Genomic DNA, 25478 nt, shown 5'->3' on the forward strand with positions numbered 1-25478 from the left:
TGTGGTCTGGTCATGGTGTGGCGGTATTCCCTGTATGTGGTATTATTGGTCATTTAAAAAAAAAATGTATATGACACATTCCCTTAAAGAAAACTAAATAAAAATATATCTAAAAAGAGTATTGGATATTTTAAGAAAATTATAATAGGTTAGAGTAGGGCCCGCCCAGAAGAGTCTACCTTATCGTGGTGGCGGCTTTAAAAATCTTTTGGCCAAAACAAAAGCTGATGGCTATGTATGTGGCGCCGTCACATGGCCGAACGTCAGGAGAACCTGGTGGCAGCGACGTGGACGAGCGCCAGGATTCTGCAGGGATTGCATGGGGGTAAGTATAACAAGTTTTATTTTTTTTAAATACAATTAATTAACTATGAGTGGGGGGAATCAGAGATGCACGGGGGGATGAGAGATGCACATGAGGGGGGTGAGAGATGCACATGGGGGGGTGAGAGATGCACATGGGGGGGTGAGAGATGCACATGGGGGGGTGAGAGATGCACATGGGGGGGTGAGAGATGCACATGGGGGGGTGAGAGATGCACATGGGGGGTGAGAGATGCACATGGGGGGGATGAGAGATGCACATGGGGGGATGAGAGATGCACATGGGGGGGATGAGAGATGCACGGGGGGTGAGAGCTGCACATGGGTGGGATGAGAGCTGCACATGGGGGGGTGAGAGATGCACATGGGGGGTTATGTTTACATAACTTTGTTGCCTTATGAAGGGCAGGGGGGGCCCCCCAAAATTTCTTGCACAGGGGCCCACTACAGTCTGTGTCCGCCCCTGCAGAGCATAACATCATTTCTATTTTTTTTTACCTCCTTAAGCTTCATATCTACTGAAGTTGTCAACTTCTTCCATCACATAAACAGTTAAAACCAAGCTTTGGTTTCCGGGTGTTTATGAGAATTGTAGTTTCGTTTCTCTCTTCCTCCATCAGCCATGGCGGCAGCTGATCTGAGAGACGAGCTGCTCTGCTCCATCTGTCTGAGCACTTATACAGATCCTGTAACGCTGAGATGTGGACACAACTTCTGCCGGGTCTGTATTGATCGTGCGCTGGATACACAGGACGAGTCTGGAGTTTATTCCTGTCCTGAATGTAGAAAAAGGTTTCCGGAGCGGCCGGCACCGATGAGGAACTTTGCTCTGCGTAAAGTAATGGAGAATTTCCTGCTTACTCCACCAACACAGACGGAAACGAAGATCTGCTGCACTTACTGTGTGGACTCTCCTGTACCTGCTGTTAGATCCTGTCTACACTGTGAGGCTTCTCTGTGTGATAAACACCTGAGGTCTCACAGCAAATCACCAGAACACGTCTTATCTGATCCCAGCACTTCTCTGGAGAAAAGGAAATGTTCTGTCCATAAGAAGATCCTGGAATATTACTGCACTGAGGACGCGGCTTGTATCTGTGTCTATTGTTCAGCAGGAAAACATCGGGGACATCGGGTGGATTCACTGGTTGAGGCCTCAGAGAAGAAGAAGGAGAAACTGAGGAATGTTCTCCAGAAACTGACAACAAAGAGAAATGAGAATGAAGAAAGTGTCCAGAGTCTGGAGAAGCGCAAGAGAAAAGCTCAAGAAAAAGCAGCTGGAGAAGCCGAGAGAGTCACTGCCCTGTGTACAGAGATCAGGAGACGGGTGGACGACCTGGAGAAGAAGGTCCTGAGTGAGATCTCCAGGCAGGAAAAGGAAGAGTCCCTGTCACTGTCTGCGCTGATCCATCAGCTGGAGATAAAGAAGGACGAGCTGTCCAGGAAGATGAGACACATTGAGGAGCTGTGTAACATGACGGATCCACTGACTGTCTTACAGGAACCAGACACCGGTGACTTGTGTGATCCTGAGGAGGAGGGAGGTGATGAGGACACAGGGGGACATGATAAACAGCCCCATGATGGAGATGACCTGGATGTGGCTGTGATCTCACACACATTACACACATTATGTGATGTAATATCAGGTATAAGGAGCGGGATCTATGTGGAGGGTCCTGCAGACATATTACTGGATGTAAACACAGCTGATAATAATCTCCTTATATCAGACGACCTGAAAACTGCAACCGGGACAGAAAAGGAGCAGAAACGTCCAGAAACAGCAGAGAGATTCCAGTATAATCAGGTGATGAGCAGGAGGGGATTTACCTCAGGACGACATTACTGGGATGTGGAGATCAGTAGATCAGGATTCTGGGTGGTGGGGATGTGTTATCCCAGTATAGAGAGGAGGGGGCAGCAGTCAGACATTGGATATAATAACAAGTCCTGGGGTTTGTGGAGATGTAATAATCAGTATTCAGTGACACATGACGAGGAAGTGATCCAGTTACCTGACAAGATCTCCAGTTCTAGATTTCGAATATGTCTGGATTATGAGGCCGGGCAGTTGTCCTTTTATGAGCTGTGTGACCCCATCAGACACTTACACACCTTCACTGCCACCTTCACCGAGCCTCTTCATGCTACGTTATATGTCTATAATGGTTATTTGACAATAAAAAATGAGTGTCAGTGACAAGTAAGGATTATGTGAAGATTAACCCCTTCCAGACATGGCCAATTTCCATTTTTGTGTTTTCGTTTTTTCCTCCCCTTCTTCCAAGAACCAGAACTTTTTCAGTTTTCATTTTTTTCTGTCCACATAGATGTATGATGGCTTGTTTATTGTGGGACGAGTTGCACTTTTGAATGAAACCGTTAATTTTACCATGTAGTGTAATTAAAAACGGGAAAAATATTCCAAGTGAGGTGAAATTGCAAAAAAAATGCAATTCTGACATTTTTTGGGAATTGTTTTTATGCTGTACAATGTATGATAAAAAATGACCTGCCGATATGATTCTCCTCATCAGTACAATTACAGAAATACCAAAAAAATCATAATTTTTATTTTTAGGTCGCTATGTAAAATCTTATTGGTTTAATTATTTTTATATCTTGATAGATTGGACTTTTATGGATGCAGCAACATCACATATGTGTATTTTTTTTTACAAAATGTATTATCTTTAATGGGGGAAAGAGGTGAATTTTTATGGTTTCTTTTGTTTTTTTTTTTTTTTTCAGATTCTTGAAACTTTTTTTTTTACTTCTTTCTGTATTTATTAGTCCCCATAGGGGACTTGAACCTGCGATCGTCTGGTCACTTGTGCTATATACAGCAATCCCACAGTATTGCGGCATATAGTAAAAATTACGGTCTTCTTTGAAGCACGACCACAGGAAGGGTGTCAAAGGACCTTTGTAATGACAGGCACAGAGTTTTTTTAATCGACCTCCGGATGTAATAGCAACCCATTGTGATCGCGTCACGGTGGCAGTGATTGGTGCGCACAATGACGACCCCCATGCCGGTGCTGTGAAGAAGGTCCCATCCCTTCACCCCACAGATTGCTGCAATGTCAAGTTCTTTTCAAATCAAAAAATGTTGTTCTTGCTCCTCTGGTGTCACATTGATTGTACCTTACCTCCTACATCCGCTCCTTCTATTAACCCATAGTCTGTTGATTAGAAATAAATCTCTATTAATAAATTGACTATAGATTTCTCAGCTCTGGTCCCTTAATTCATTTTACCATGAACCCTTTACATTCTGTATGTGATGTGTCATATATAAGCAACACTCCAAGGAGCAGTGACTGGTGGGGGGGACATATAACATCCAGGTAGTCCCCAAGGCTACACAAAGACTATTAGGAGCCTCATAGTTGTCCAGAGTTTTGTTGACTGGTATCCGATGTATTAGGATAAAGCCCCAAGTATATGGCCATATTATGTGCATGAGCCCTATAGGGGGTGCTGTGAAAGAAAGTAAAAGAAAGTCATTTTTGATAGAACCTTTCTTGATCTAATATGATGACATCCAACCCATCCATGGTTTTAGATATACAGCAGTTTATATGGGACCAAGGTAACAGGGAATTCCCAAGTTTGGAAGTTATCCCTATCCATTGTTAGGAAATAACTTTTTGATCGCCAAGGATCCAAACTCCCAACAATCCTGAAAACTCTGAAAGACCCCATGTGAATGGAGCACTGGTTGATTATGCACACATCTGCTTCATTCATTGTAATGGGAGTGTGAAAGATTGTCGAACGCAGCGCTCAGCTATCTCCGGCGGTCCCATTAGATTGAATGGAGCAGCAGTGCGCATGATCGACCACTGTCTCATTCACACAAGGCTCTCGAGAGCCACTTTTCTTGGTATTGGTGGGAACCCCAGCGGTCAGGAAGTTATAGGATAGAGGATAACTTCCAAACTTGAGAATACCCCTTTAAAGGAAACCTACACCAAAAGTGAGAAATAGCTTTGGGATGATGGGTGTTCCAACCTGTAAAATCTTACATATGTACATTCGCAATGATAAGAATGATGGAGCCTCCTCAAAACTCTGCCTGTTGCTACAAAACATCTTAAAAGGGGCTGTCCACAAAAGAAAAACCCTGCTCGTACTCTCTATTAGGAAAACATGAACTTCCATATATTTGACGGAATGGGGAGTCACTTTAACAGTAGCTCTTTTGTTGGAGGACTTTCCACAACTGCTAATTATGGAAACCATCAGACCATGCTATTCTCACTACAGATGGTTGCGGGGCTGGTAGGCTTGAGCACTCAATCACTGAAGATGACTTTAGGGGATCGCACCCAGGGTTAATATTTTCAGGCAGGGCTTTCATTCACTTCTGAAGGCATCACACAGGTAGGAGATCATCAAGGAGGAGAATGTATTCACCTGCTGTGTCTACCCAACTTCTCTAGAGGGTCCTCCTCCAGAACAATCTCATAGTTCAGTAATCAAGAGACAGAATTACACTATTTGGTGTATCTATATAAGTCAGTCAGTCAGTCAGTGAAATCCCGTGTCGCTCATTGGTCCGGCAGCGGCTAATCAGCGACGCGGGATTTTTGAAAAAAGATGGCGGCCGTTAGCGGCTTATCTGCGGGACGGAGCTCAGCGGTGATGCAGCCGGGAGATGACCGGCACGAGGCGCACATCTCCCGGCTGCTAGCAGCAGAAGGACCCCGACCGCCGGCGCCGCTGACATCCATGTGGCTAGGGTGTCAAGGGAGGACCGGGGAGTGGCGCTGCGGGTCGGGATACTTCTGCTGCGAGCAGACGCTCATCTCCCGGCTTCTCGCAGCGGAAGTAGCCGCACAGGCAGTGGCGCTCCCCGGTCCTCACCAATACGATTCCGCTTCCCGGTCCTCACCAATACGATTCGCTGATTGGTCGCGGTCTCCGCCCGCGACCAATCAGTGATCTTGGCGCAAAAGTTAAACATCGCTGTGCTGATTGGTCGCGGCCGCTGCCCTCGACCAATCACCGATTTGGGTGCCACATTTAAATAGCGGCCGCGACCAATCACCGATCTTGGCGACACATTTAAACACTGCTGTGCTGATTGGTCGCGGACGCCAGCCGACCGCGACCAATCACCGATCTTGGCGCCAAATTTAAACAACGCTCGGCTGATTAGTCTCGGCTGCCAGCCGACCGCGACCAATCAGCGAGATTGGCGCCAAATTTAAACAACGCTCTGATCAAGTGTGAAAGGAGGATCGAGGAGCGGCATCGGCGGTCGGGATGCTTCTGCTGCTCGCAGTCGCTCATCTCCCGGCTGCTCGCAGCGGAAGTACCCGCACAGGCAGCGCCGCTCCCCGGTCCTCACTAATACGACGCTGATTGGTGGCGGCCGCCACCAATCAGCGATTTTGGTGCCAAATTTAAACAACGCTCTGCTGATTGGTCGCGGTCGCCGGCCGCGACCAATCAGCAGAGCGGGGTTTAAATTTGGCCCCAATAATGCTGATTGGTCGCGGCCAGCGACCGCGACCAATCAGCAGAGCGGTGTTTAAAATTTGCGCCAATACTGCTGATTGATCTCGGCCAGCGACCGCGATCAATCAGCAGAGCTTTGCTTAAATTTGGCGCCAATCTCGTTGATTGGACGCGTCCGGCATCCGCGACCAATCAGCACAGCGGTGTTTAAATGTGGAGCCAAGATCGGTGATTGGTCGCGGCCGATATTTAAATTTGGCGCCCAAATCGGCAGCGTCAGCGACCAATCAGCGATTTTTAACACAAATGTCCGGACCTTTGTAACACCATGCGGATACTGTGGGGACATCAGTGGCTAGGTAGTCAAGGGAGGACCGGGGAGCGGCGCTGCGGGTCGGGATACTTCTGCTGCGACCGCCCGCTCATGTCCCGGGTTCTCGCAGCAGAAGTACCCGCACAGGCAGCGGCGCTCCCCGGTCCTCACTAATACGATTCCGCTCCCCGCTCCTCACCAATACGATTCGCTGATTGGTCGCGCTCTCCGCACCCGACCAATCAGTGATCTTGGCGCTAAAGTTAAACACCGCTCTGCTGATTGGTCGCGGCCGCTGCCCGCGACCAATCACCGATTTGGGCGCCACATTTAAATAGCGGCCGCGACCAATCACCGATCTTACCGCCACATTTAAACACTGCTGTGCTAATTGGTCGCGGATGCCAGCCGCGACCAATCAGCAAGCTTGGCGCCAAATTTAAACAACGCTCTGCTGATTGGTCGCAACCACCGGCCGCGACCAATCTGCGTTTTTTCTGCCAAATTTAAACAACACTCTGCTGATTGGTCGCGGCCGCCAGCCGCGAACAATCAGCGAGATTGGCGCCAAATTTAAACAATGCTCTGCTGATTGGTCGCGGCCGTCAGCCGCGATTAATCAGCGATTTTGGCGCCAAATTTAAACCCCGCTCTGCATCTTTCTGCTGATTGGTCACGGTCGCGACCAATCAGCAGTATTGTGGCAAAATTTGAACAACGCTCTGCTGATTGTTCGAGGTCGCCGGCCTCGACCAATCAGCAGAGCGGGGTTTAAATTTGGCCCCAAAATCGCTGATTAGTCGTGGCTGACGGCCGCGACCAATCAGCAAATCGTTGTTTAAATTTTGCGCCAAAATCACTGATTGGTCGCGCGGCCTCGACCAATCAGTGATTTTGGCGCCAAATTTAAACACCGCTTCGCTGATTAGTCGCGACCGCCGGCCGCGACCAATCTGCGATATAGGCGCCAAATTTTAACACCGCTTTGCTGATTGGTCACGGTTGCCGGCCTCGACCAATCAGCGATTTTGGCGCAAAATTTAAACACAGCTCTGCTGATTGTGCCCGGTTGGCCGCATACCTATTCTAGAATACCCGATGCATTAGAATCGGGCCACCATCTAGTTATATATACATATAGACTAGACTACGTTTTTTGTGTCAAATTTAAACAACGCTCTGCTGATTGGTCGCGGTCGCCGGCCGCGACAAATCAGCAGTATTGGGGCCAAATTTAAACCCCGCTCTGCTAATTGTTCGCACCCGGCGTACGCGCCAATCAGCAATTTTGGCGCCAAATGTAAACCCTGCTCTGCTGATTGGTTGCGGTCGCCGGCCACGACCAATCAGCAGAGCGTTGTTTAAATTTGACACAAAAAACGCAGATTGGTCGTGGCCGGTTGTTGCGACCAATCAGCAGAGCGGTGTTGAAATTTTGCGTCAATACTGCTGATTGATCTCGGCCAGCGACCGCGATCAATCAGCAGAGCGTTGCTTAAATTTGGCGCCAATCTCGCTGATTGGTCGCGGCTGGCGGCTGCGACCAATCAACAGAGCGGGGTTTAAATTTGGCGCCAATAATGCTGATGGCAGCAGAGCGTTGTTTAAATTTGGCACAAAAAACGCAGATTGGTCACGGCCGGTGGTTGCGACCAATCAGCAGAGCGGTGTTTAACTTTAGTGCCAAGATCACTGATTGGTTGCGTGCGGAGAGCGCGACCAATCAGCGAATCGTATTGGTGAGGAGCGGGGAGCGGAATCGTATTAGTGAGGACCGGGGAGCGCCGCTGCCTGTGCGGGTAGTTCCGCTGCGAGAACCCAGGACATTAGCGGGCGCTCGGAGCAGAAGTATCCCGACCTGCAGCGCCGCTCCCCGGTCCTCCCTTCACACCCTAGCCGCTGATGTCCCCACAGTATCCGCATGGTGTTACAAAGGTCCGGCCATTTGTGTTAAAAATCGCTGATTGGTCGTTGGCGCTGCCCGTGACCAATCACCGATTTGGGCGCCAAATTTAAATATCGGCCGCGACCAATCTCCGATCTTGGGTCCAAATTTAAACTCCGCTGTGCTGATTGGTCGCGGCCGATATTTAAATTTGGCGCCCAAATCGGTGATTGGTCGCGGGCAGCGTCCGCGACCAATCAGCACAGCGGTGCTTAACTTTTCCGCTAAGATGAGTGATTGGTCGGGTCCGAAGACCGCGACCAATCATCGAATCGTCTTGGTGAGGACCGGGGAGCGGCGCTGCCTGTGCGGCTACTTCCGCTGCGAGAACCCGGGACATGAGCGGGCGCTCGCAGCAGAAGTATTCCGACCCGCAGCGCCGCTCCCCAGTCCTCCCTTCCGCATGGAGGTCAACGGCGCCGGCGGTCCTTCCGCTGCTACCGGCCGGGAGATGAGCGCCTCGCACCGCTCATCTCCCGGCTGCATCTCCGTCCCGCAGATGGGTCCGGCGGTCGGGTTCCTTCTGCTGTTGCCGGCCGGGAGATGAGCGCCTCGCGGCGCTCATCTCCCGGCTGCATCGCCGCTCAGCTCCGTCCCGCAGATGAGCCGCTAACGGCCGCCATCTTTTTTCAGAAATCCCGTGGCGCTGATTGGCCGCTGGGGGACCAATGAGCGACGCGGGATTTCTTGGACAGACAGACAGACAGACGGGATAAGACAATTATATATATAGATATGTAAGAGGTATAAATAAGTGGCAGCTGCATAAAGGGCGCAAGTACAAGCATAATAAGTAACATTCATGAGTAACGATCAGTCCTTATACATGCACCATCAAAGATATGCATCAAAGGATGGCGGTGTATATACTGGATCCCTGCGCACAACCCACAAAAAAAAAGACAGGCGACGCTTACGTAAGACGGCGACTCTACAGGACAGCACAACATAAAAAAGCAATGAAACCCCTCAAAAAACGTGATATTGGTAGCTACATACAATGTGATAGTATTGTGTCTCTCTCTAACCTATATCACCCTAACGTACCAAAACCATAAATCCTGGAGGTAAGTGCTGATTCCTACAGAGCCTGTACTGCCAAGACCTAAATGTTGTGTCCCTAAAAAATGTGCTGCTAGAATTTTTAGTCCCCATGACCTGCATAAGATTGTCCATTACCTATTATATATCGCTGAAATAACTAAGATGTCACTGCGTCACATCAGTATCTCCTATGACCTGTAGGAATATCTAGTATTTATCTGACTTTACCACTAGGGGCAGCAAATAAACTGAATGTTCTCATTACTGAACTCATGATCAGGATCACGTGTAACTGGGCGCAGAGGAGAAGCCACTGCCAGAGTTGTCGTAGAGGGACATCTAGAAGAAATAATTGCCGAACCATCTTTTAGCTGGCAGCTATCTAATGTATATTGTAGGACCGGACTGCGACTGAAACTCAGCCCTGGCATTCTGAGAGCACAGAGGCCTGATGCCCCCCACCTACTTTCTCCAGATAGGGGGTCTCTATGCTCCCTGCCTCGGGGAAATCAAGATTTACTACAAGACCTACAGTACAGACCAAAAGTTTGGACACACCTTCTCATTTAAAGATTTTTCTGTATTTTCATGACTATGAAAATTGTACATTCACACTGAAGGCATCAAAACTATGAATTAACACGTGTGGAATTATATACTTAACAAAAAAGTGTGAAACAACTGAAAATATGTCTTATATTCTAGGTTCTTCAAAGTAGCCACATTTTGCTTTGATGACTGCTTTGCACACTCTTGGCATTCTCTTGATGAGCTTCAAGAGGTAGTCACCGGAAATGGTTTTCACTTAACAGGTGTGCCCTGTCAGGTTTAATAAGTGGGATTTCTTGCCTTATAAATGGGGTTGGGACCATCAGTTGTGTTGTGCAGAAGTCAGGTGGATACACAGCTGATAGTCCTACTGAATAACATAGTAACATAGTTTTTAAGGTTGAAGGAAGACTAAGTCCACATGTGTTAATTCATAGTTTTGATGCCTTCAGTGTGAATGTACAATTTTCAAAGTCATGAAAATACAGAAAAATCTTTAAATGAGGTGTGTCCAAACTTTTGGTCTGTACTGTATATTACCAATAATACTGCTATCTAAGATTAAATAATACCGCTAAACCATGACTGCATAATATCACCACATAGTGACAGCATAATGCCAGCATACTGATCATTAAAGTGTACAGCTCATGTACAGCTCTGAGTGAATTTTTGGCAAGTAGTAGTGCAAATTCCCGAATCCCAACGGTGTGTAATTTACACAGCAGTAAGACTTGTCTCTGGTTGCCTTTTCCAGCAGTCGTCACGTGATCGCATGTATGTGATTTCCATGTAATGATACTGATCCCTCATTGGGCCTCCTTATAATAATGGTCCCCAGTGCCTCTTTATTGAAATTATGCTCAATTATGTGCCGTATAATAATGTTTCCTTTGTACCTTCCTATAATATTGCCCCCCACTTTGCCTCTTTACTATAATTCCCTCCATTCTATATCCTTATATTAATAATAATCCTCCTGTGCCGGGCAAAGAATGAGAATAAGCTAATACCAGGGGCAATTCTAGGGTCTTAATAGATCAGAGACCCAAGCTTCAAAGTATACAGAATGTCTCCCTCATACCACCCCCCGCAGTATGTCTCCCCCATACCCCCTGAAACATAAAGTATATGACTCGCCCCCTGGGACGTGGGGCACTCGGATCCAGGCAACAGGGCAATAATGGGGGTAGTAGTGGCAACCCGATCCGTGGCTCAGGGTGGTCAGACCAGTGGCAGTCTTCTATATGTTTTGCAATATCCGACTATGCCACCCGTGGATTGCGGTCAGGGATAACCGCCGCTGCTAGGCAGACCGCTGAGGCTGGTGTTGTTGTGCAGCACAGGGGTAGGATAACTCCCCACAGGAAGAGTGTAGCCCCTGGGCAGTGTAAGTGGATGATGGAGGGGATGATTCCGACCGCAAAAGCCAGGAAACGGAGGCCTCTTTAACAGTGCAGGGTCTTTATTTGAACAGGTGAAACAACCCATAAACAGTCCCGGCTAGGAGGGGGACCTGGATGTCTGAGAACAAGTGGGAAGCCCTCCTGGTCAGGGTGAGGGTGTAGGCCTACCATACTCTCTGCGCTCCTTCTGGCTATTTCCCTCCTTGTGGTGTAATAGCCCACGTTCCTGAGCTCACCGTGTCTTCTCGCCCGTATGGCTGGCAACTTGGGTCCCTTTTCACTCTTGGCCTGGTGCGGCTTCACCGGTCCCTTCTGCTATGGCGGAACCTCCGGGCTTCTTAGGTCAAAGGACATACAGTCCCCTGCGGACTGGTTATTTGCTGCAGGACTTGGAATCCTAACAGCCTCGGACACCAAAGTCCGGTAGATTAGTTTTTCTCTCTGCCAGGACAGGCTCACTTCGCCTCTTGCCCCTGGCTCGTGGCTCTCCTACAGCCACACGGCCTCTTAGGCTACAGCATGACTTTCTGTCCCTGCTCTAGGACACCTCTCACCTCAGAGACAGGTCGTCCAGTTCTCTCTAACCCTGCCCTCAGTTCCAGTCTTTATAGGGGCAGCCTGCTTCCCCTACTGGCCTGGGACAGGAGGTGCTGCATGCTAATGGTCCTTAACCAGGGAACCTCCCCCTTGCTCTCAGACACAGCTTTATTAAACATTTGTGGCATCCAGGCCAGGGTGACACAGATACATATATAATTATTGTATGCCTCTGTTGCTGCTGCAAAATACTGACATACTAAAAACACACTATAAGACCAATATTAATAAATTACCACAATACAATTCCTGAATAATACAGATATACAATGACCACTACATACAGAATACATAATATTACTGCTATAGAACAACACTTAGTACACAAAGACCAATAATACCACAATAAGCCTACCATTACATAATGATTGAAATGCACCAAAGTGTTATAATATGTTAGTATGTATATATGTGTAATACTATTGTAGGAACTCGAGGATTCTGGTAGCGTGGGGCAATGAACAATCAGAGACGGGTTTCTTTAATGCAAAATAGTGTATTTGTGCAACAGCGATAACACCCCAAAACAATATACAGATAACCCGTAGTGACATGCAATGAAATAAGTCCAGCGATATTAAGTCCTTGGGACCTATATAGCAAAGTCGGCAAGGTTCTTACGACGGAGTCCTCACACAAATGTGATCAAAAAGGTAAGTCTGACACACTGGTGACGTGGCTTGATTCAAACACTGCTGGTGTAGTAAGAGTCAGATCCAGGTATGCAGTCGCCACAGGGAAGTCCAAAAACAAGTTCACAAGTTAATCCCAGATGCGGCGTAGATTCAGGGAAGTCCAGAAACAAGTTCACATTTAAGTATTATTCCAGTAAATAGTTCCAGCAGCCCTCACCGGAGGGAGTGAACGAAGGGTTAAACAGCAACACAGTTCAAAAACACAGTTCTTACCAGGTAGAGTGAGCCAAGGGTTAAATTCAACAGGTTAATGATAACACAGTGAGTGTAGCTTACATACACAGAGAATGTCCAGAGCCAGGGGTAGAGCTCACTGCTGCTGAGAAACACTTAAAGATGGACCTGATAAATACACAAGAGATCTGGGAGATCATAGAAGCTGGACTGAAGGGAAACGGAAGCAGAATACTCCAGCAAGGAAGCCAGCACCTGGCCGGGTTTTAAACAAACGAGCAGGAAGTAGGGCACACAAGAACACCAAACTCCATTTTAACAAAGGGCAAAATCATTCACAAGGTTACCTAGAAAACCCGGAATACTGACAATATGTGGCACCCCAGGAGTCCGGATGCCACATTGGCATTGCCTCCCTCACAGCGGGCGATGCCATGCTTAAAAGCAAGGAGGGGTCCCCTGATCAGGTGTACCAGCATCCAACACTTTACTGGCTCCAGACCAGAGAGGGGAGCTCCTCCCCTTTAAATTGGAACCTGGAGGCGGGGTTAGAAAAAGTCAGTTGAAGGAGAGCTGGGGACAGGAGAGCGATGAGGAAGGACCTGGGGAATTGAGCTGTGAACAAGCTCGCCCCAGAGAGAAGAGCAAGAGAATCGGACACCGGAGTCCATGGTTGTGCGGGCACTGAAGGCACAGCAGCTAAATCCGGAGGGCAGGAGACTGCAGGTCTCCTGGCCCCACCAGAAGGCCGGCGGATCAGCTGCATCCTAGGCCCCAGCGCCGCCATGAAGGAGCGACACTTGAAGAAGGTTTGAGCGGCCTGCCATACGGGTGAGGAATACACTGTGTTCCAAATTATTATGCAAATAATATTTTCTCAGATTTTCCCAAATTACCTATATGAATTGCAGTCATTGTAATTTTCCAGTCAAATAACTATTCGAGTACAATTGAAAAGTTTTTGTACAAACTGCCTATGATAACAGTATATTTAAAAAAAATAAAAAACTCAAACTGCACTCAAAATGCATGTTCCAAATTATTATGCACAGCAGAGTTTTCACCCTTTTCATTTTAATAAAGAACAAAAAAATGGTCATTTTTGAAATTATAAGCATTAGCAGGTTATTACAAACTGAAATCAAACAGTTTTCAACTCAAAACTTTATTCTAGGTGATGTTACATTTGCACATAGGACCCCTTGTTCGAAAGGAGCTTCTGAACTGTCTCGTCCATTGAATTCGTCAGGTTTTGGATGGTTTCTGCTTCAATTGTTTTGCATGAGGACAGAATACCCTCCCAGAGCTGTTGCTTAGATGTGAACTGCCTCCCGCCATCATAGACACTCCTTTTGATGATGCTCCAGAGGTTCTCAATGGGGTTGAGGTCAGGGGAGCATGGGTGCCACACCATAAGTTTGTCCCCTTTTATGCCCACAGCAGCCAGAGATGCAGATGTGTTATGTGCAGCATAAGACGAGCAGGGACAAAAGCACTGTTAAGCAAATTCTGGCCAGGTTGAAGGATACCTTTGACGCCCACACAGCAACGGATATTAAAATGAAGTTCTATGGGTGCAAACAAAGGGTGCAGAACAGTTTACGGGACTATGCTCTAAACCTGCAGGAGGCGCTGCAGGCCATTAAACAGGTAGACCCCGACAGTGTGCGAGATGAGGGCAGATTGCTAACCGAACAGTTTATTGAGGCGCTCCTGTCTAATGCTCACCGGACACAGCTGCGCATTATGGCTCTGCAAAACCCTGATCTGGACTTTGCACAATTTAAAGACCGGGCCATCCGGGTGCTGCGAGAATCAACCCCAAGTGGCACTGCACCCCTCCGGCGCCGAGCTATCACATACCACCAGGAGGTGGCGTCCTTTTCCCCGGCACCTGTGGAGGCTGACGGGCTGACCCTAGATAATGACCCCTCTGCAGACCTACACCTTCAGGTCCAGGAGCTGACCAAAAGTGTGGCTACACTAACCACAACTGTGCAGGCCATGCAAATGTCTTCAAAGGAAAGGATCCAGCTGGCTTCCAGTCCAGATGACGTCCCGTGGTGACGGCAGAAAAGAATTCCACCGAGCAGAGGGAGAAACAGCGATTGCTACGACCAGAACAGACAACCCATCTGCCGCCTCTGTCAAAAGGTGGGGCACCTCGCAAGATTCTTGGATTTAAAGGAGCAACCCCTGGGGCAGAGGGCCAACACCCAGGAGTAAGACGACCAGGCCTACAAAGCTGACGAGACAAGTACGTGGGAGGACGACTGGTCCTGCCTGTCGTGCTTGATGGCATCCCGATGAACGCGTTACTGGACACTGGTTCCCAGGTGACAACGATGCCGTATATCCTTTTTAAACGATACTAGACTGATTCAGACATTACCCGCAGTCCAGATGAACATATTAACATCTTTGAAAGCAATGGTCAGCCCGTGCCTCAGGTGGGGTATAAAGAGGTGACCATAAAGGTTGGCCGAGTAGAATTGCTATCACAAGGGTTGATTATTGTAGATATTGATTGCCGAGAAAGCCATCCTATGATAACCTTAGGCAACAATGTGATAGAGAATTGTCTTGGGGAAATTATGCTTTTGTTGCAGCAGGTCGCAGAGACTGCCAGTTCTAGTCAACAGCGAGTTCTGCAGAAGGAGCTCAAAGCCCTGATGCAGAGACAACAGGTAGAGCTGTCTGGTGGAGATGTCGGCAGTGTCAGAGTGAGTGATCCATTCCCCATTGCAATGGCCCCTAGGAGTGAAATGTTAATATGGTGTCGGGCAGCAATAGGTCTCAGGGGTCAAGATTATCAGGCCCTGGTAGAACCCGTGTACTCTGATAGTAGACCCACCATCTTGACGGCCAGGGGGTTGGTCGATGTCCGCAAGGAGAGAGTACTGATACGCATCCTGAATTGTGGGGAGAAAGAGGTCCATTTACCCCGGTATGCCACCCTTGCTAAGCTGTTCACTGTCACTAACAACGCAATAAAGGCAGTGGAACCCTTGCCTCCATCCAAACAGGCGGAGGACAATGGCTCCAAGGTGCAGAAGGAGGATTGGTGTCAGAAGCTACAAGTAGGCACTGACTCCACCCCTTTGCACCAAAAGCATGGGGTGTACCAGGTGGTCCAAGAATATGAGCTAGTCTTTAGCAAACACCCACTAGACTTTGGGCCGGTAAAAGGGGTCCAACATCATATCTCCACAGGAGATCATCCGCCCATTAAAGAGAGGTACCGACCTGCACCCCCAGCTTACTATCAATGTGCCACGGGAATGTTACGGGAGATGAAGGAGGCTGGGGTGATCAGAAATAGTTGTAGCCCCTGGGCAGCTACATTAGTCCTCCTTAGAAAGAAAGATGGTACAATGAGGATGTATGTTGATTATAGGCTGATTAACCGCATTACACATGAGGACGCCTACCCATTACTCAGAATTGAGGAATCATTAGCAACACTGAGATCCGCTAACTATTTCTCCACTTTAGATTTCAGTAGTGGGTACTGGTAGGTTCCTGTGGCAGAGGCGGACGGAGAGAAGACCGCGTTTCCGACAACAATGGGCCTCTGCGAGTTCAACTGCATGCCATTCGGGCTCTGCAACGCCCCGGGTAAATTCCAGTGGTTAATGGATTGTTGCCTAGGACACAAAAACTTCAAAACAGTTCTGCTGTACCTAGACGACATAATCGTCTACTCAAAGACATACGAAGACCAACTGGAGCACCTGGCCGAGGTGTTCGTAGCCCTATCTGGTTTTGGCCTGAAAGTAGAGCCGTCCAAGTGCCACCTGTTGAAGCCCAAGGTGCAGTACCTAGGTCATGTGGTAAGCACCGAAGGTGTAGCACCGGACCCTGAAAAAGACACCGTGATCAAGGACTGGCCAAGACACTCCACTCTCAAGGAAGTGCGGCAGTTCTTCGGGCTGGTAGGCTACTACAGGAGATTCATCAATGGTTTCACAAAGATAGCGGCACCCATGCAGGACCTCTTAGTGGGCCGGTCCAAGAAGACCAAGAATCCGAAACCTTCGTTCAAGTGGAGTACAAAAGAAGAAGAATCCTTCACACCACTGAAGGTGGCTCTTACAGGAGACGAAGTCCTGGCCTACCCCGACTATGGCCAACCCTTTATACTCTATACGGATGCCAGCAACGTGGGATTGGGAGCGGTGCTGTCCCAGGTACAACAGGGCAGAGAGTGAGTGATTGCCTACACCAATAGGAAGCTCCGTCCCACGGAAAGGAACCCCGACAACTATAGTTTCTTTAAGTTGGAGTTTTTAGCCATAGTCTGGGCTGTACCAGAGCGCTTCAAACACTACCTGGCTTCAGCGAAGTTTCCAATTTTCACAGACAATAATCCACTGACCCACCTTGAAACGGCGAAGCTAGGTGCGCTGGAGCAGCGATGGATGGCCCGGCTGTCCAACTACGAGTTTACCATCAAGTATCGGACGGGGCATAGAAACGCTAATGCTGATGCGTTGTCCAGGATGCCCAACTTGCCAGATGGGGGAGAAGACCCGGAAGAGCTGGAGGAGATACAGCTACCGGCTTTCCATCGTCACGGGGTGACCCAGTGCTCCAACTGTGTGAGGGATAAGTGCTCGGCCAACAGAGAGGCCACGTTTAACCCATTGCCCCACCATGAATGGGCAGAGATGCAGAATACTGACCCGGCTGTCCACCTAGTAAAGGAGTTGCTGACACAAGCTGACTCGCACCCTGGTCCAGATACTCAAAAGGAGACCCGACAGTTGTGGAAGGAGAAGGGCAAGCTGTTCATCTACGAGGGAAAACTGTGTCGGAGAAGCATCAACTCCCGGACACACTAACTGGTCTGGCAGGTGGTAGTCCCAAGGTGGGATGCACCAATGGTCTTAGTGGCGTACCACGATGGAGCAGGACACTTCGGGTGGAAGAAGTTGGAAGTCCTGCTACATGAGCGATTCTACTGGGCTGGCATGAGGAAAGCAATCGAGAGATGGGGTCGAGAATGTGGTCCATGCAACCTGAGACGGAAAGACCGTAATAGCCAGAGGACTCCCCTGCAGCCCATAGTCACCAAACAACCACTTGAACTGGTAGCCTTGGACCATGTGAAGTTAGCCCCAGGCTATGTTTACGCTCTCACCATAGTAGACCACTACTCCGGGTTCCAGGTAATAGTGCCAGTGAAGGATCAAACGGCTAAGACGGCACCCAAAGCATTTCAACAGCACTTTTGTCGCCCACATGATTACCCTGAACGAGTGCTTACCGACCAAGGCCCAGCCTTTGAAGCAGAAGTGTTTCAGGTATTCTGTAACTTGTACGGCTGCAAGAAAATAAGGATGAAGCCGTATCATCCCCAGACCAACGGGTTGTGCGAGAAAATTAACCATGTGGTAGTAGACCTGTTGAAGACGTTGCCCCCTGAAGAGCGAAGCCTGTGGCCAGAGAAGTTACCGGATTTGGTAGACCTATATAACCACATCCTGGTGAACTCCACAAACTGTATACCCGCCTACCTGATGAGGGCAAGACCTGGCAAGTTACCCATTGACTTAGACATGGGAGTTTTAACACCTGAGACGACATCACCAGATGCAGACTGGGATACGGAGCGGTAGCAACAATACCGCAAGGTGCAAGAATGTGTAGAGAGACGTTTGTCCCAGGCGAGACAGAGGCAGGAAAGAACTTATAATCAGCACGCATCTGCAGTTCTATTGTCACCTGGAGAACAGGTACTCAAAAGGAAGAGACGAGTTCACAAATTATATCATCAGTGGGAGGTTGAGTCATACACCGTCTTACTTTCAAATTTCGACAACACTAAGGTATGCCTCATCAGTAAAGATGGAGGAGAGACTTCGGCGGCCGTCTCAAGAGACCACCTGAAGATATGCCCTGATCATTTGAGACACCAAGAGGAAGACCAGAACAGCCCCCAGCACACAGAAAAGGTGGAAGAGGTGGTTCAAACCATCTTTGGAGAATTTCCCCGGTCTTGGACGCAGGTGAACCAAGCAATCGTGGTACCTGTCCTGACCTTTCCCAAGTAGCAGCACCAGAAGCCACAGTGTCTCTAGAACAGCTGAGAGACCAGACGGCCCCAGCAACAGATGCCACAACCGCAGTGGAATGAGTGAATCTACCCCCTGCTAGCAGCGAATCTGTCATGCCCATGGTGAGTAAAAGAGGTCATAGAAGACTACCAAGCCTACCGGTGTTACCTCAGACTAACCGTAGTGTAGTCCACACTGAGCCCACCACACCAGCGGTAGACACTAGAGACCCGGGTAGGTCATTGGCAACAACTGTAGTGCGTAGATCAACCCGTAGTACCAGAGTTCAGCTCCCTGCCCGTTATAGGGACTAAGGTGTAATAAGATAGTGTATAGTATATAGTTGCAACCATTAAGTATGAGAACCTACAGAGACTTCCTGTAAGAACTTTTAAGCAATCGTGAGTGTATATAGTTATTATATTTATGGACAAATGGACCACAGAACTAGATGTGGTCAGAACAATGTTGAGTAAAGTTAATTGTTGGCCTTGAAAATAAACCGCAGGCGTGGCCGAAAACCAGGCCCACCGACAGAATGCCCTTAAGCCACGCCCAGGGACGATACACGAAGTGGGTTGAGGCGGTTACCACCAACCAACCTTCAAGTACCCGGAAAAAGACAATTCCTGGATAGTGGCGTAAATACTACGTGTCGCAGTGACTGCTCCCAATTTTTGTTTGGTTTTTCTTGTTCTGCAATTTTTGCCTTTTTGAGACTTTGTAAATTTTTTGGAATATAAATCGTTATTGTTGTTAATTGTTTAACTCTAAAGGTGTCCTTAATCCGGGAGTACTGAATTTAACTAGGGGGGAATGTGGCACCCCAGGAGTCCGGATGCCACATTGGCATTGTGTAACATCCCTGGCGGCGTGCTTGCATAGTGCACCACCTCCCACTATGCAAGACCGCAATCTTACCTGTCAGTCCAGCCTGCAAACCTTGCTCCAGTTCATGCTGTGTGCATGTCTCTTGTCTGATTGCTTAGGGCGGCGACCCGGTTACTTCCTGATTGTTATAGCTGCTGTGGGCGCACTCCTAATGCATCCCCAGCCTATTGCTGTGAGTCACTGGATATTTAAACCCCCTCCACCCAGAAGGAGGTGCCTGAGCAACAGCTTTACTCAGTTTGTCTTTGCAACTGAATTGCCAGGTCCTGTCCTGTATCTTGTCTGTTTCTGCCACCCTGGGGGTTGCATACCCAGGCCTGTTATCTCTGACTTCTAGTCTGTTTCCGCTACTCTGGGGGCTGCATACCCAGACCTGTTATCTCTGACTTCTAGTCTGTTTCCACCACTCTGGGGGATGCATACCCAGACCTGTTATCTCTTACTTCTAGTCTGTTTCTGCCACTCTGGGGGCTGTATACCCAGTCTCGTTCTTGTATATTGTTGCAGTAGCAGTTCCTGTCTGAACTGTATCCTTGCCTGTTACCTGTTTGTCTCTATGTCCGTACCTTCCCTTTTCCTGCAGTGTCTGAACCTGCACCTAACTCCTACTCATTGTCTCTGTACTTCAGTTTGTGAGTTTTGTGTCCACTCGCTACTTCATAGTAAGTACCTTGTGTGTATCTGTTTCTGCTTGTCCCTTTTCCCTTCCTCTGTATCTACCTCCTGTGTTGTTCCATGTGAACAGAGTCCTCTCCTCTCCGCCTGCACCTTCAGCCCTGTTCTACTCTGCTTGCTCACCGTGCCAGCGGTTTCCCTCTGCTCTGACTTGCCCACCGCTCCGGCGGCTTCTCTCTGCTCTGCCTTGCCCACCGCTCCGGTGGTTCCGCTCTGCTCAGCCTTGTCCACCGCACTTGTGGTTTCGCTCTGCTCTGCCTTGTCCACTGCACTTGCGGTTTCGCTCTGCTCTGCCTTGTCTACCGCTCCGGTTGTTCCTCTCTGCTCTGCCTTGACCACAGCTCCGGCGGTTCCTCTCTGCTCTGTCTTGACCACCGCTCCAGTGATTCTGCTCTGCTCTGCCTTGCCCACCACACCTGCGGTTTTCGCTCCGCTCTGCTTGCTCACCGCACCGGTGGTTCCTCTCTGCTCTGCCTTGTCCTCTGCTCCGGCGGTTTCGCTTTACTCTGCTTGTCTACCGCATCTGCGGCTCTGTTCCTGTCTCCCAGTCTGTACTGGACCCTATCCAGCCTGCGCTCCAACCTGCTAGTACCTCCCTGTCTGCACTCCAGCCGTGCTTGCCAGTACCCACCTGTCTGCATACCAGCCGTGCTTGCCAGTGCCCACCTGTCTGCATACCAGCCGTGCATGCCAGTGCCCACCTGTCTGCATACCAGCCGTGCTTGCCAGTGCCCACCTGTCTGCATACCAGCCGTGCTTGCCAGTGTCCACCTGTCTGCACACCAGCCGTGCTTACCAGTATCCACCTGTCTGCATACCAGCCGTGCCTGCCAATACCTACCTGCCTGTATGCCAGTCTAACCTGCCTGTTCCTGCATTCCCCGGTGTGGGTCAACATCTGTGATCGGGGTCTGACCTGGAGTAGCACCTGGTCCCTCTGCTCGGTTCCTCCTTGGTTCACGGAGTCGACTGAGCCACCGTGCGACCTTGGTCGGATCGGGTAGATACTTAGTTACGCCCCTCCACGCACTCCTCGGTTCATGGTACAGTGGGATCACTAATCACGCTCACACCAGTCAGTCCGGGCGCGAGCGTAACCCATTGCCTCCCTCACAGGGGGTGATGCCATGCTTAGAAGCAAGGAGGGGTCCCCTGATCAGGTGTACCAGCATCCAACACTTTCCTGACTCCAGACCAGAAAGGGGAGCTCCTCCCCTTTAGATGGGAACCTGGAGGCGGGGTTAGAAAAAGGCAGTTGAAGGAGAGTTCGAGATAGGAGAGCAAGGAGGAAGGACCTGGGGAAAGGAGCTGTGAACAAGCTCGCCCCAGAGAGAAGCACAAGGGAATCGGACAGTGGAGTCCATGGTTGTACGGGCACTGAAGGCCCAGCAGCTAAATCCGGAGGGCACGAGACTGCAGGTCTCCTGGCCCCACCAGAAGGCCGGCGGATCAGCTGCATCCTAGGGCCCAGCGCCGCCATGAAGGAGCGACACTTGAAGAAGGCTCGAGCTGCCTGCCTTACGGGTGAGGAATAGACGTTTTGCTCAGGAACGAGGGCCGGAGCATAGCTTTAAGCAGCAGGGCCAAAGAGAATAACGCAGAGGGAAGGCCTACAACTCTACTTGGCGAGGTGGATTCCCAAACTGCTTCTAGGCTGCCCAGACCTCCACCACCAGCTAGTACCAGTGCCCCAGTCTGCTCTGACAAACCGCAAGTAAAGATAGAGGAAACCGCCATTAATTTGTTGTCTGGTCATTATCTGCACCCTCAGCCCTGCATTACACTGCACCAACAACATCTACGTCCACAATTCATCATATACTGCCCTGGAGCTTAGCTCTGCCTGTGGAGAGCTGAACCAACTCTGCTGCATCACCATCAGCTCCAGTGGATCTGCACCGCAGCGGCAGCCCCATATGGCCGCATACCACGAGTCACTGACTAGAAGCGAATCCTCATGGATTACTCTCCAAACTAAGCACTGTCAAATAAAAGTGCTGTAAAAAAATAACTTCAGGAAAAAAAAGCTTCAAAGGTTCTTCAAACCCTCCTCAGAAACAATACAAGTAAAAAGAGCTTCAGGAAATCATAGAGTAAAGGTGAGTTTTCGAAAGTGGTTTCCACTGGAAAAACTTGTCGGTTTTGTCCTCCTCCAAAAATACTTCTTCTGAACACCCCCTTAAGATATGTGTACATGGAGTCTTTAAGATGCAGGTGGACTGCCGAGGATTGAAAGCTTAACTTTCTGAGGGATAAATTTGTAAAAACGCAGAATAACATGTCAAATGCCGCTGTCAAACTTTCACAGAACTGTTAAAACCGATGGGTAACATCATTCTATGTATCCATCGGCCCTCCCGTGATGCAATCGTAGGGCGCCAATGGGTTGTCATGACAGCTGAGGGTCTGTTGAAGACCTCTGTCTCTACCATCAAGGAGCTCCTTTGAAACCCTCCCTGTGGCCGAGCTTCACAAAGGAGACTGTGATTTACATTATATGCAGCAATACTGTGGAATTACTGTATATAGCACAAGTAATAAGATGATCAGAGGTTCAAATCCCCTAAGGGGACTAATAAATACACTGAATAGTAAAAAAATGAATAAAGTTATAAAAGATTTGGAAAAATAAATTAAATACTAAAGTTTAAATCTAAAAAAACATATTTTTTCACATTTTTGATTTTTTTTTCACCACTAAAATAATAAAAAAAACTGGACAAGTTTCATATCGCTATACACTGGCATGTAAAAGTTTGGGCACCCCTGGCCAAAACTACTTTTATTGTGAATAGTTAAGAAAGTTGGAGATTAAATTGTCTCTAAAAGGCCTAAAGTTAAAGATGACACATTTCCTTTGCATTTTAGGCAAAAAAATATATATTTTTTCATCTTTTACATTTTAAAAATTACAAAAAAGGAAAATGGTCGAAGCAAAAGTTTGGGCACCCTTGGAGATTTGTGTGCTCAGATAACTTTGACCAAGGTTTCAGACCTTAATTAGCCTGTTATGGTTATGGGTTGTTCACAATCATCGTTAAGAAAGGCCAGGTGATGCAAATTTCACAGCTTTATAAAAACTCAGCCTCCTCTAACCTTATGCCAAAAAACAGCAGCCATGAGTATTTCTAAGCAGCTGCCCAGCAATCTGAAAATGAAAATGGTGGAGCCTGCAAAGCAGAAGACTATAAGAAGATAGCAAAGCGTTTTCAAGTTGTCCTTTCCTCAGTTCGAAATGTAATTAAGAAATGGCAGTTAACAGGAACAGTGGAGATCAAGATAAAGTCTGGAAGACCAAGCAAAATTTCAGTGAGCTGCTCATAGGATTGCTAGATAGGCAAATCAGAACCCCCGTTTAACTGCAAACGACCTTCAGAAAGATTACGCAGACTCTGGAGTTGTGGGACATTGTTCTACTGTTCAGGGACACCTGCACAAATATGGCCTTCATGGAAGAGTCATCAGAAGAAAACCTCTCTTGCATTCAAGCATGATGCATTTTGGCTATGGACCGATGAGGTTAAAATAGAACTCTTTGGCCACAATGATCAAAGGTATCTGTGGAGAAAAAAGAACACAGAATTTCAGAAACTTTCAGGAAAAGAACATCTCGCCAACCATTAAGCCTAGGGATGGATCAATCATGCTTTAGGGTTGTGTTGCAGCCAATGGCATGGGAAACATTTCTTTGGTAGAGGGAAGAATGGATTAAATGCAATTTCAACAAATTCTAGATGCAAACATAACACCATCTGTAAAAAAAACAGAAATTGAAAAGAGGATGGCTTCTACAAATGGATAATGATTAGTGTTGAATGAGCATGCTCGACACTATTCAGTACTTGCACGAGCATCTCGGATCTCCGCCCCGCATGAGCGCTGTTTAGACAGTGAATTAACATGCGGAGATTGGCTGCCAGTCACTGTAATGCCGCATCCATGTTGGTTGTGCCATTACAGTGATTGCCTGGTCGCATAGCATCATCGGGTCTATATAAGACCCGGGACCCTATGCTCGTCACAGTCTACCCTGGAAACAGGCAGAGTAGGGAGAGGTGTGGAGTTTGTGGAGAGCGTATACAACAGAATAGGGTCCATTGCATGTTCTTTCTGCTGCTGTTACTCATATTCATAGCCCTAGATATCAGGGCTAATAATCTATTTGCTCTTAATCACGATTATTTTGGTGAAAAGCAATATAATACACCATTTTTACTGCTACATTTGCTTGTTAGTAGCATACAGCCAGATTTGGTTGATTTTAATAGCATTGCTGTATTGTGGAAGCAGAGAAACTTGTCCATCATCAGACGTGATCCTATATTTCTGCGGTAATAATCCTGACATTTTTGGGAAGGTGACAAATATTCTACTCCATTTAAAGTCTGCCAGTTGTGTGCTTAAATCTATTCACACTTTTTTGCTGACCAATACCATATCTATAAGGCCACTGCCTAAAACCGTGGTCATCAAACATAGTCCGATATTACTGCGGTAATAATCCTGACATTTTTGGGAACGTGACAAATATTCTAAGCCATTTAAAATGGGCAAGGTGCGTGGCAAGAGACGGGGAAGTGGACGTGATGGTGATGGTAGAAGCAGAGGCCAAGGCCATGGGCAAGCTGAAATTGTGCCTGCTGACGGAGCACAGCAAGCACTCACATCATGTCGTTCTACCTTCCTGTCCCACTTTCTAAGGGGCCGTGGAACACCACTCTTGAAGCCAGAGCAGTGTGAAAAGGTTGGATAGCAGATTATGCTTTCAGTCAGTTTGCCACCACCACCCTGTCTTCCACACGGTCCAGTCTCAGTAGCCGTGGGTCTGGACCACATATTCCGCACCCTGTTCCTCCTTCCTCCCACCATGCCTAGTGTTCGGAGACCAGTGATCGCACATTTGGACTCTTCGAAGACCTGTTCACATTTCCATTTATAAATCCTGGCCTCTCGCTTGGTCCGCTTCAAGCGGGGCAAGAGGAAATCACATGTAGTGATGCCCAAATATTTGAGCAGCCATGGTCACATGAAAGCGAAGGTGGGAAAGTGCAATTACTGTTGCAAGAGGTGGATGTTGATGAGACACGATTGCCAGCAAGTTAGAAGGAGGCCCAGGGTGCGTACGTGGAAGACAAGGTGGTGAACGATGAAGTTACTGACCCAACCTGGTAAGGTGACATGCATAGTGAGGACAGCAGCGTAGAGAGGGAGGGAGGCGTAGCACCACAACAGGCAGGAACAAGCAGTGGGGTGGCCATAGACGCAAGGCGGGAAACTGTTCCCCAGAACACCAAAACGAGGGACGTTGCCAGTTCAACTGTTAGGTCTTCCAGA

The 25478-nt window shown here is 48.3% G+C and overlaps 1 protein-coding gene and 1 long non-coding RNA gene across 2 annotated transcripts in view; one reads left to right on the forward strand and one right to left on the reverse strand.

Annotated features, from left to right (window-relative positions):
* The first annotated feature begins 916 nt into the window (after positions 1 to 916).
* Positions 917 to 3562, forward strand: LOC141164671 (E3 ubiquitin/ISG15 ligase TRIM25-like). Its single transcript, XM_073650159.1, has one exon. The coding sequence runs from the start codon at positions 947 to 949 to the stop codon at positions 2525 to 2527; it is 1581 nt and encodes a 526-aa protein (XP_073506260.1). The 5' UTR covers positions 917 to 946; the 3' UTR covers positions 2528 to 3562.
* An 8564-nt stretch (positions 3563 to 12126) lies between these two features.
* The window catches only part of LOC141164675 (uncharacterized), a 441679-nt gene continuing 428327 nt past the window's right edge, over positions 12127 to 25478 (reverse strand). The window contains exon 3 of the long non-coding RNA XR_012250934.1: positions 12127 to 23702. This is a non-coding gene — a long non-coding RNA (uncharacterized lncRNA). The remainder of the gene's footprint in view (positions 23703 to 25478) is intronic.

Source organism: Phyllobates terribilis, unplaced genomic scaffold, assembly GCF_046119375.1.
Source record: "Phyllobates terribilis strain yellow unplaced genomic scaffold, ASM4611937v1 Scaffold_10__3_contigs__length_209671492, whole genome shotgun sequence".
Taxonomy (NCBI): domain Eukaryota; kingdom Metazoa; phylum Chordata; class Amphibia; order Anura; family Dendrobatidae; genus Phyllobates; species Phyllobates terribilis.

Coding starts and splice junctions, on each gene's coding strand:
- LOC141164671 (XM_073650159.1), top strand. CDS start 947: ATGGCGGCAGCTGATCTGAGAGACGAGCTGCTCTGCTCCATCTGTCTG.